Here is a 12662-nt window from a genome sequence, read left to right as displayed (position 1 = left end):
GTATACACACATTTCAGTCGGATGCATTAATGGGGAGATGTAGGTTATTTCCGAGCCTGTACTCACAGCATAAGGCAAGCCAATGTAACTGTGGGAATGGTGGGAGCCGCTGCTGTAGATCTGGTGTGGGTAGCTGGACTTTTCCACCACTACAGGACTGGCCTCCACCAATTCGGGTCTGCCGGGCAGCAACACAAAAGCATTACTGAAGACTTTCCTTCTAATAGTGCAAGAGAGTTTGTCTCAACAGGTATAGACAGCGGCTACTTCCAGCAAAAAGAGGCAGAGTTGCAGCAGCAGCAGAATGTGTCGAGAAGCCACGTCTGTGACGGTCACAGCAACAGAGGGCAAGAGACAGTCAAACCAACAACATCTGCTCTCATTAAGACTGACTACCCAGTTCACAGAGCCAAACAAATAAATGTATGAGGGGAAAACCCTTAACAAAAAACAGCACGAAAATGGACCTTATATCTGCCACCTCTTATTTAAAAAACAATCAGAAAGGGTGTAGTCAGAATCTCTCTCACACACACAAATATAAGCAATGTTTTGTTTAAAGCTCATTCATACCAAACCAGTAGATCCACTTTTCTATGATCGCAGCGCGGTTGCAGGAGAAAGCCTGTTCGGTTGTTAGACCAACCCACCCTTATCATGACATGACTATTCTATTATTCAGTTGCGGTATGGGGGTGGATCTACAGAAAGAGGGAAGTGACAAGGGTAAAACTGATGTCAGGAGACCAGATATTCAGGTGGTGAAGAGGGAAGATTTTTAATTATACATGGGGGGCTCCAATATTTGAAAGTGGTATGCATTGTTTAAGAATAGTAAAAAAGAAAACACTAAATCCTCTTTTCACCAAGTGCTCTCTTGGAAAAACACATCAAGGTCAGATGTAGTAAAATCACTGTGGTATATCAGACTGTTTACAGACTTGTTACCTGCATTCTTTAAACACAAAGAAATAATTACACCTCTTGTAAACTTCATGATGGCAACTGCCAGCAAATTTACATAAATAAGGCAAAATATCAATACTTCATTTCCAATTTCGTGTGTTATGTGGAATGCTAAAGCATTCGGAATCCTAAATGTACAAAGTAAAATTCATGAAGCACACCAGTCACACTGAGTGAAACTGTGGCCACTACTGTACAGTGTTTCTTTTTGTACAGAAACAACTTAGACACACCAGACGTCCACATTCAGGAAAAAACTAGAAGTTATATTTACCTACATAGATAAAGTAGGTGCACTAATAATATCAAGCCAAACTAACCATTCTTTTCCTTCTTATAGACACACACACACACATATATATATATATACACCTCATGGCAGATTCTTCACCTCCAAGGGAAAAAAAAAAAAGTAAAGCCACAATACAGTACCTGTTAGAACCCTTTTCAGCCCGTATGCTCTTGCTGCATGCCGTAACGGCAATGTGCAACACTTCCTGTGTGTAGCGCCGATCAAGTACTCACTGTCAAAGTGAAAATGAGAAAAGAGCATGCATGCACGAGGTCTGGAGGCGGACCCATGGTAAGGTGCGTGTGTGTACACAATAATTTAACTGCTACACAGTCACATTTCTCAAATCTTTTAGCATGCAGGAAGACTTTGGCACAGTCTGACTCAACAAAGGGAGGGATACTTACAAAGAGGTCACGTATTCAGTAGGCTGGTTAAGTTTTTAATAAGAGATTAACCACACTGGCAACCACCCCTCCCCCCCAACACACACACACACACAGAGCTAAAACAAAGAGAAACGCCGTTAGAAAAAAAATTTAATACACTGACAAGAAGAAACTCTGGACTTTCAAGATGATTCAGCCCTTCAACAAAGACAATGAATCAATGAAACAGTGAAAGGACAGACAGGAGAAGGTAAACCAGCCTTTTTAAAAAGGCAGGAAGTAAATGTATGAATACATGGCATGAGTTCATAACAAGAGGGATTATATCATTCATGTTTTCATTTCAAGGAAGTGGAAAGGACAGGCTGGAAAGGTCAGAGAATAAACACGTGCGGGTCTATAATGGCATCAGTTTCAACTGGGGTAGGAGTTTTAAACTAGTCTCTTTGTAACATCAGAAGGCAGACTGAGTTTAAAGTCAGAACTCAGAAGGAAACATGTTTTATTACATGGTCACAGTCAATTGTTTTTGTATTGTACCACGTACGACACCAACAAAAATACAGACAGTGGTGTGTATTGCTCCCTTATGAATAAAACCAAATGTATCTAGATACACGGGCTATGATACGATTCAGGAACAATACTTTTTATTATGGGGCAATTTGAAGTCATACAATGCCATCAGATACATTTTTTTTTTAATACTGTAGACAGTCACTGTCTATGGTGCATTAGAATAAACTAGCAGTAGCACTGCTCATCTTCAAATATCACCTTCAGGTTTTTAATACTGTGCTGTTAACACGTTAGCACCGCCTCTACTCGCCTTTTGTTCACCACTGGGGGCAGCACCACATACAGTACGTGAAAAGGGCAGCATAGAAGAAGCCCAGAAAACAAACAAACAAAAAAAAAAACTGACAGATTATCAAAATTTTCCTGTTTTGGACAGGTGTGGTAGCATTATCCAACTGTTAACCAAATATAAATGGAATATTTCTCAGTTATACTGCCTGCAAACATGTTGATTTTATTTTTACACCACAAAGTTAAACGTTTCTGTAAAAATTCTTGTGAAGTCAAATCCATGTGAAGTCAAATCCATTATTTTGTTGGTTAACTGTTACAGCAAGAATAGATTGAATTTCCAATGTACGCAGATAAACAAGGTTAAGTGCATAACATGAGTCCTCTTCTGTCAGTGAGGGAGATTGTGAGAAAGCTCCAGGCACACCTCTAAACACCCAAACAAGTCATTCAGACAAAAAGATGAATGGGAAGAAGTAAAGAAATAAAACAAAGCATGGTGAAGAGAATTTCTGGCTAACAAAAACATCATGATGCCAAAAACAGAGATATCTGTCATGGCTAGAGTATTTCATATAGAACAGATGTCAGTCAAAACGTAAAGCATCTGTTGACAGACGGTGAAGTGGCAGAGGGACAAATATGGAAAGATCAGGATCAGGAAAGAGAATCAGAGCAGCAATACACAGCCAGAGGCAATGCCTTCGATCTTAATGAACTCAAACTTGCTTCCATGGCAACACTACGTATGCTGTCAACGTGTGCGCGCACGCAGGATTCTGTGTGTCAATGAGAGCACATCACTGCATTAGCCAACAGCTGGTCACGCTGCTGCAGACTTTGGGGGATGTGGAAAGGACATGACGTTGTTCCTCTGGTGAGTAGCCAGCCCCACCATTCTAGACTTGGCTGGTGCACTCACAATACACACAGGCACGCTGCACTGTCCACTTCGCCTGGATGGAACCTGCACAAGAGCAGGTGGAAGCCCCTGTCAAGCTCATTATCAGCGTTTGAGTGAATCTGCAGTGACCGATCGTACAGACGTGAACAAAGAGCGAGTGAGAAAGTAAAAGCAGAGGGCTTACGCAAACCACGGCTAGCAACGTAGCACTTTGGAGAAGAGGAGGAGGCAGGGCAACGCCATGGGACTGTTTAAGATGCCATATTTATGCGAGGGCCACCTGTCACTCAGGTCAGTGACCATAGCAACAGGCCTTGCGCAGTGCATAGGGGAGGGAGGGGAGCAAGGGGTAGATACCATGGTAACACAAGCTGTCGAGGCAACAGCTCTGTTGAAGGCAGATGGGAGGGCTCTCAGTTTTAAAGAGACAGGAGCACCTCCAAAGGTGATGACGTGTGCCACTCTTTAGTCATACGAGAACCTCTTGCTTCATTTATTCGGCCAGAAAAACCCAGAGCAATGTCCTTGTCAAAATGGCAAGAAAAGGAATGAGGAGGGGTAAAGGAAGGCTTGTTGCCATGGTTCCATGCACCAGACTCCTTCACCAACTGAATGCAGTTTACATGCGTGCAAAGTGCAATTTAAGCTATACTGCAATGAAAAGCTCACATGGAAAATTATGTTGTTTTTTCCTTCCTTTACAGCTAATGTGATCAAAACAGATTCTACATATACAGCTGATCCCCACTGAGCAGCTTCTTTATCATTTGAAAAAAATCCCACTCGGCTAACATATTAGACCTATAACAATAATTGCATTAACTTATTGTATGATATACGGACATAATCATTTTTGCTGACCTCGATATTACCGGTAAATGGACTGCATTTATATAGTGCTTTTCCATCTGCATCAGATGCAGAAAGTGATTTACACATCAATGCCTCACATTCACCCCGATGTCAGGCTGCTGCCATACAAGACGCTCACTACACACCGGGAGCAACTGGGATTAAGGACCTTGCCCAAGGGCCCTTACTGAGTTTCCGGTCAGGCTGGGATTTGAACCAAGGATCCTCTGGTCTCAAACCCAATGCTTAACCACTAGACCATCACCTCTACCGGTTGTGGTAACATGCATGTTTGTTTATTTTCAAAATAATGCCAGCAACACTTTAGTTACATGATGCCAAAAGGAAGAGCAGGGTTTTCTCTACCACTGTAAAACTTGGGTGGCATGTCCAAATATCGTAGCTTAAAGCGGGTGAGCGTCTATGACTCCCCCTGCACAGGAAGCAACTTCATCACAGGCTGGTACTTTTTAACAAGTGGATGGACTGGACTTAATTTATTGTTTTAGTTGTACAGTTTTATTTATTCAGGATATTTCAATATTTGTGGCCACATTCCACTGACTAGACATGGGCCGATAACCGGTTTCACGGTATACCGCAATATGAAAAAGCCACGGTATCAAAACCACAAAAATTTTCCGTTATACCGTCCCTACGGTATGAGCGGGTTATGAGAATTCATGATAGGCAGAGTGGATGCGGCCGCTGCCACCCTCCCCCCTGGCGCGCACCTCTTTCTGTTTACAAACGGGCAGCTAATGTTAGCTAGCTCTGCATCACGACTGAAGGAGACAAAGCCTGCACTGAACTTTTCCAAATTTCTCCCACAAACATATCAAGAATCACAAATACATCTACAGAATGATAAATACATCTATTCCAAGCACGTTGTTGGTGAAGCTGGGCCAAGTATTGAGCTGGACCTCCGGACCTTATTCCAGCCACGTTTCTCCCTAAGCAAGTAAGTCATGTTTCCCATGGGGCAGATGCTACATGTCTAAAAGAGTGACTATTATTTTTGGTATTTTCTGCAAAGTTATCAGTGGTATAGTGCTCGTAGCAGTAGACATCATGTCAATTTGTGTACCTGAATCATGTGCACTTCATATGTAAATAGCCATAATGTTGTCAAAATACATTTTAAAACTATACATAATACTGTGAAACTGTGGTATTTTTGCCCACAGTTATACCATCCAAATCTCATAACAGCCCATGCCTACCACTGACTGACCATTCTTAACTAAAGTTCCTTACTCTTTGATTTGAAAGGCTATACTTTTATCTCTCCCCGAAACAGTGTTAAAATGGGCAAAAAAAAAAAAAAAAAAAAAAAAAAATTTGCAGTTGGCCATCTGTGACAGCTAGTCAATTGGTAGCCATAGAATAAATGAGCTGGTATTTTTACTGTAATTTATTAAAAATAAGCACTTTTATATAGCCTACACACTAATGGGTCACAAATTCAAGGTTAATATTGCATGAGATGATTGAAAAGTCTCTAGAGATGTGGTTTTTTTTTCCTGTCTTCTAGCTTGGACAACATTCAACATACCTTGATGCAACAGTGATTAAGTCATGAAATGATGTCCCTAAAGCACAAAGCTTGCTTCAATGCTTTTTATCTGATCTAAGAATTCAAATATGATGAATGGAAACCTGTATTTTGGAAAAACTCATACTGCCAAAAAGTACACTCACATTAGGTAGTGTGTCAGGTAATTTGAAAATGCCTTATTTAGAAAAAATTGAATGGAAACACCTTTTTACCTATTACATGTCATATGACTGAAAGCATAAGAGACTGAGAGCTTATTAAACATTATAAAAAGGAGGTGACATTATGGCAATATTGGGCAGTGCAGTCTTGTTTGAGGGCAGGCGTTAAGAGGCTAAAATATACATCTTGGGACAGCCCTCGTATGTTCCTATCAGAAACCTGGCACTTTTTCTGAGTTTTGGCCAAATTACACTGCAAACAAAGTGAAAATGCGGTGGAAACCAGACCTGGGTTGGGGTTTATTTATGACCTGGAGCTCAAACATGTCGAGGCGGTTGTGCAGGCGAGAGAATGCAGCTACTCTGGCTAGGTGTGTAGCTTAACATCCTCGCATTTCCATTCTCCACTGGGAACTGAAAAAATTGTTAAGTACTGTCATTCCTATAGGAATGACAGTACTTGCAAGAGCTTCAACAGAATAACAGTTCTTGTTAAAGTAAAAAAAAAAAAAAAAAAAAAAAAAAAAAAAAAACAGTGGCAGCATTCAGTAACTCAATGGAAATACTGTCATTTCATAAATATTTACATTGTGAAAATATCACTAATTTTACACAAATTTGTAACGGAAACCCAGCTAATGGCAATGCTGAATGGTCCATTTGTGTAGACACTAGTACTATGTAGCCATTCTTGGGCTCAGCCTCATTGGATTGATAGCAAATTCCATTTACATAACTAAATATCAGAGGAAGTGGAGACTGAAGGTTAATGCGTCCCTAATCCAAATATATATACAGTGGTCCCTCACTATAATGCGGTTCACCTTTCGCAGCCTCGCGGATTTTTTAGTTCAAATTTGCATGCTTTTTTTTTTTTTTTTTTTACAGCGCATTGTGTTCTACGTCCTCATCAAGCAGGTCGGTCGCGGCACAGTGAAGGCAGAGCACGCGCATTGTGTTCTGCATGTCTCTTTATAAGAATCTTCTCACTCAGAAGAAAAAAAGAGCGCCCACAACTACCCATAACTGTGTTCTTCACTCGGAAAAAGACACCTGCACCAAGGTGTCACTCAGTGGAAAAAGACGCGACAGCAGAGCGGCACCAGGACAAAGAGGTGCGGTCAGAGGAACTGTGACATACTAGTCAGTCACTATTAATTTCATGTGTCCAACCTCGTAGGTTGATCATTAAAATTAAATTCGTTAGTTCTAAAAGCCATCATAATTATTTATAGGAAAATGGTCTATTTTTATTTCTCAAACAAATGTTTGGGCCTGAAAACAGGTTGGTCTTATTTTTCTACTAAGGTTTGAACTTTGAGAGTGTTTACACACAAGAGAAAAGTGAGAAAATGTTAATGCCTGTTTGAGAAGAGTGTATAAAGTGTGTAGTGAGGGGTTTTACAGCCTTAAAACGTCTATAATTGGAAAAAAAATAACGCTGACTACTTGGCGGATTTTGCCTATTGCGGGTTATTTTTAGAACGTAACCCCTGCGATAAACGAGGGACCACTGTATTTCAAAACATTCAATCTGCTTTTGGGGGGCATGCTGGGGCAGATGCACAATGAGAGGAGAACACTGTTAATCTGAGCGTGTTAGAAAATATGCTGCATTATGATGGAAATAGGTGAACAATGGGAGAGAGGGTTAAAACACTATGAAAAGTGAAAGCATTGTGTCACTCACTCTGAGCCAGCAGCCATGTCCAGGTATGAGGTGTCTGCTGTATCCACCCCTACTGGGATGACTATGCTCATGACGTTCTCTGTTGATCAGTCCTTGTCCTACTGAGTCCAGAGAATGGAAGTCCAAAACACTGAGGCATGCCAGCCACAGCACTCATTGCAGACATCTAAGTGCATCCACAAGGCCTGAACATATAGTAAGAGAAAAGTAGACAGAAAGAACAGAAACAAGGAAGACAAAAAACAAAAATCATTATAATTTGCGTTACTGATCACATAAATTAATGATCACATCAATGTGCAGTTTCTTTCACACCAAGAACAATCTTTGCTGCGGTATAAAGCAAAACTGGAATGGCAATTCAAATTGAAAACGGGGTATTTCCAGGAAAGGTTAAGGCATGATTCATACTTTCAAACCAAAAAACCATGACAAAGAATGAATGAATTACAGGAATTTTCCCATTAACACACAGCTCTCTGCATATAGTTGAGTACTGTCTGATAAAAAGGAGCGAATAAGAAAATAAAAGGCAAACTATGAGGTGGGAAAATTAACTGAAACAGCCGGCAAAGGCTGCACTGTAAAAAACGCCCACAGAGGGGAGCAAGAGAACACAGAGCAGTCAGACACCATGAAGAGGAAAATACAACAGAGGCCATTTTTTCCCCCCTTTCCACCAACGAGTTATCCTTCAATTAGAGCACTGAAGCACAATCCTTGACAAAATCATTTTGCTCTTTACTTTGGTTACAGTATCTTGCAATGCAAATTGAAAAAATCCACAGTCTTCAAAAATCAAGTAACCATTAATTAAGCGATTTTTCTTTTTTGTTCTTTCATTCCTACCGAGGTTAGTTTTAACAATATTATGACTGGATATATTAAGCTGTGTGTCAGTGTGGCTGCAGTTGATACAGCGAGCTGTGTTGATAAGTGGGATTAGTGGGAGGGACACATGCTGAGACAAAATAGGCAGGAGGTCACACCTCCTGCCTGCTCTGGCGCACTGGGGCTAAACAAAGGCCCAGATCATGTATCAGTGTACCGATGGGAGATGGGCTCAAAAAGCAGGGATGTGGCATGTACCGACTGGTGACATCCATCACACAGAGCCACCAAGAAAGACACCTTCACACTAAGATGCGTCTCTGCACTCCAGAGCAAGCAACCCTCACGGACAGGGCCCCTGAAATTCATGCATGTGCTTGAATGCACTGCACACAAGCGCATTCTGCAGTTTGTGAACAAATCAGTGGCCTGAAAGTGAGCCACTGTTATAAGTTTGGGTTAATCTGCAGCACTATATCACAAGCAGGAACACTTCAGAAGGGGCGTTAACTGACGAGAACGCTTTCCCTGTACAAGAATAGGGCAGCAGGCCAAAACCACTGAAATGACAGAGCCCCTTTTTGTATTATCTGAAAGGTTGAGTATGTTTTAGCTGCCACTAAATGGCTTCCCTCTGAAGTGGCCCTTCTGTTCCCACATCTAAAAGTTTCGTCTCTGCTTCATGCAGGCACTCCTGCTGTCACCATGCAGAAATGTACACACCAAACAGAGATAACCCCACCAGTGCTAGTCTTTTAACCAGTCTCTTCTTTACGAGGAGGCTCAAACATTAACAGTGGTGCAAGCCAGACACAGTGAAGACTGGCAAAAATGGATTGGATGGATTAAAACAAACATGTACAGTACAGCAGCATTCCTGACTAATCTGAGCTCCCTGCGACTGCCTCTGCCTGCTCCTCCTACTTCCTCTTGAAAACTTGTCCCCCACCCACCAAGAGACGCAGCCAAAAACACTCTGCCCTCACCCCCCTTCCTGTGTCCAGTCACTCCGCCCAGCCGGATTTCACTCCCTTTTCTATGTACTTCCTAAATAAACCTGAAACTCTCATGTAGTGTCGAGCGACAGGGGAGTGTCGTCAGCACACTTCCCAATTCCAAAAAGCCCTGCAGAAACCATTTAAAGCCACTTTGGTCAAATGTAACTGCTGTAATGAAAACACAAGAGGAAAAAGCAAGGAGGGAAAATGAGAAACATGACAGAGGAGAGGGGAGTCCATGCTTGATGAAAGAGAAACACCAGGGGAAGTGGTAAAACAAAAACAAGCCACAAGCTGCATTTGTTTTCAAGTTTCCTACATTTTGTTTTTAAACTGTATCCACCTTTCACATACTGTTTTTGAATAGATTTCCCCACAATGTAAAGAGCTTTAGAAATCAATCACTGCACCTCCTTTTCAAAGGGTAGTGATGTGTTGAAGGTGAACACAGAGACAGTCTAACAGTGGACTCTTGGTGGCGAAACAGATCATATAATGTAAGCCAGTCTCTCCTCTTCCCCTTTCCTAAAACAATTCAAATGACCAGCTAAATACTGATGACAACTAAATTACATTTTTGTCAAGAGCATGTTTAAATATGCTGTCAAAATTAGCACTGGTCTGTGAGCAGCACTGCTGCTGCACATGCTAACATTAGCATTACATTATGTGATGCTAGCATGAGCTAAAAAATGACATTTTTAAACACACGTAATTGATTAAATTTATCGTGAATGGCTGTTTTAAGTCCCTCCCCTTGCTCATGTCATCAACTAGTCTGAAGCTAAACAACTATTTTCCAGTGGACAACTGTGTTAAAAACAACTAAGCCACATTCGCATAATGCACATCTTCTTAACTAGAAAAATGCAATTTGCCCTATTGACGTATCCCATAATCCCTTGCGCGCCAGAGATTCGCTGCAGTCAAACAGAGAATCCACATGATGACAATTGTAAATGAATATTATACTACAAAAATGTAATTTTTTATGCTTTTCATCACGTTAATAAGAGACTGCATACATGATACCCTGAAAACTTGCTAAAACAATTATAATGAATAATCTGTGTCTGCTACGTTTAATCTGTGTGGAATTTAATAAACCTATTATATATGAGTCTGGAACAAAGAGGACAAACAGTGTTGTAAAGGACAATAATCAAGACGTTAAAGAGCAAACTTCACTTTCCCCCAGAACGACATGATCAGGAAGCAGCTCAGCAGCTTCCATTGAAAATAACGGAGAGACAGCCTGTGATTCTTGCATGTTTACATAAAGCAAACGCAGTAACAACATCTAAAACCCAGAGAATATATTCATAAGAGTGTTAGGCACAATATAAAAACAGTTTTATGTTGCAATGTTAATGGTGTTGTCCGTGTGTAGCGGTTAAAGTGCAGCCGGATCAGAGCGTCTCAATGCAATTCTCGGTTTTACTGAGATCTTGCAGCACGGAGAACTCTTCAAAGTTTTGCAGGATTTGAAACGTCAATAGGGCAAATGCAGTTTGTTGGTCACGTCTTGAAAATTATACAAGATAGATAGATAGAGATAGATAGATACTTTATTGATCCCAGAGGGAAATTCAAGGCATCCAGCAGCTTACACATTAGACAAGACACACACATTGCACCAGACACACAAAATAGGGTTAAGTAAATAAAAGAAAAATGGACTAATCAATAAAAGCTACTAACTAAAAATAAAATAAATGTGTGCAAGTGCAGCATCCAGTCTCAGAGAATATGACGGAGGAGTAAATGTAGTAGTGCAGTAATGAGGAGGTAGCACAGATGTAAACAGTACACAGTGTGAACAGTGTAGGTTGTGCAAATTAGTAAGCAGTGTAAACAGTGTTGGTAGTGCAAAAGAAAGCAATAAAAGGTCAAACAGATGTGTCACAGGATTATTTCTTACTGAGATGGGAAGAGTTGAACAGTCTGATGGCCTGAGGGACAAAAGACTTCCTGAATCTGTCCGTGTGGAAGGACTGGGACAGCAGTCTGCCGCTGAATGAGCTCCTCTGCCTGATGATGGCGCTGTGCAGAGGGTGCTCAACATTGTCCATGATGGCCAGCAGTTTACAGAGGGTCCTTCTCTCTGCCACTGATGTTAGTGTCTCCAGCTCTGTTCCCAGCACTAAACCCGCTTTCCTCACCAGCCTGTCCAGTCGCCCGGCGTCCCTCCTCTTCATGCTGCTCCCCCAGCAGACCACCACAGAGAAGAGGACACTGGCTACCACAGACTGGTAGAACATTCGCAGGAGTTTATGGCAGATCCTGAAGGACCCTAACCTCCTCAGGAAGTACAGTCTGCTCTGTCCCTTCCTGTAGAGGGTGTCAGTATTGGCTGACCAATCCAACCTATCGTCCATAAGTGTCCCCAGATATTTGTAAGTCTGGACCACCTCCACATCGACCCCCTCAATGGAGACTGGCTGCAGAGTGGGCCCGGACCTTCTGAAGTCCACTACCATCTCCTCCGTTTTGGCAATGTTCAGCTGCAGGTGGTTTGATTTGCACCACTCCACAAAGTCCTGTATCAGGTCCCTGTACTCTCTTTCCTGTCACTCTTGCACAGTCATCTGAAAACTTCTGCATGTGGCACGACTCCGAGTTGTAATTGAAGTCTGATGTGTACAGAGTGAACAGAACTGGAGAGCACAGTTCCTTGTGGTGCTCCAGTGCTGCTGATCACTGTGTCCGAGGTGCAGTTACTGAGTCTGACGTATTGTGGTCTTCCAGTTAGATAATCAGTGATCCAGGTGACCAAATGAGTGTCCACCTCCATCTCCATGAGCTTGTCTCTCAGTAGCAGGGGCTGGATGGTGTTGAAGGCACTGGAGAAGTCAAAAAAACATGACCCTCACAGCGCTGTTACCCCTGTCCAGATGAGAGTGGGCCCTGTGAAGGAGGCAGAGGATGGCGTCCTCCACTCCCACCTTCTCCCTGTATGCAAACTGCAGTGGGTCCTCAGCATGTCTGACCTGAGGTCTGAGGACACTCAGCAGCAGTCGCTCCATGGTCTTCATCACGTGGGATGTCAAAGCGACTGGCCTGTAGTCATTCAGCTCCTTCGGGTGTGCCTTCTTAGGAACTGGAATGACACAGGATGTCTTCCATGTGACTGGGGCCTTTCTGAGACGCAGGCTCAGGTTAAAAACATGCAGGAGGGGCTCCCCCAGTTGGTTGGCGCAGGCCTTAA

General features: G+C 42.2%; 1 protein-coding gene across 2 annotated transcripts in view; it reads right to left on the bottom strand.

The window, feature by feature from the left end:
* kmt2e (lysine (K)-specific methyltransferase 2E) overlaps nucleotides 1–12662 on the bottom strand; it is a 43176-nt gene that overhangs the window by 18301 nt on the left and 12213 nt on the right. For both annotated transcript variants that reach the window (XM_034162953.1, XM_034162952.1), the window contains exons 2-3: nucleotides 7626–7810; nucleotides 67–178 (exon numbers count right to left, since the gene is read on the bottom strand). In XM_034162953.1, the coding sequence (XP_034018844.1) occupies nucleotides 67–178; nucleotides 7626–7696 (183 nt within the window). In that variant the 5' untranslated portion in view covers nucleotides 7697–7810. The remainder of the gene's footprint in view (nucleotides 1–66; nucleotides 179–7625; nucleotides 7811–12662) is intronic.

The sequence above is a fragment of the Thalassophryne amazonica genome, chromosome 22 (assembly GCF_902500255.1).
Source record: "Thalassophryne amazonica chromosome 22, fThaAma1.1, whole genome shotgun sequence".
In the NCBI taxonomy this organism is placed as follows: Eukaryota; Metazoa; Chordata; class Actinopteri; order Batrachoidiformes; family Batrachoididae; genus Thalassophryne; species Thalassophryne amazonica.
Note: the sequence above shows the minus strand (reverse complement) of the source record. Positions and strands in the feature narration are given on the sequence as shown.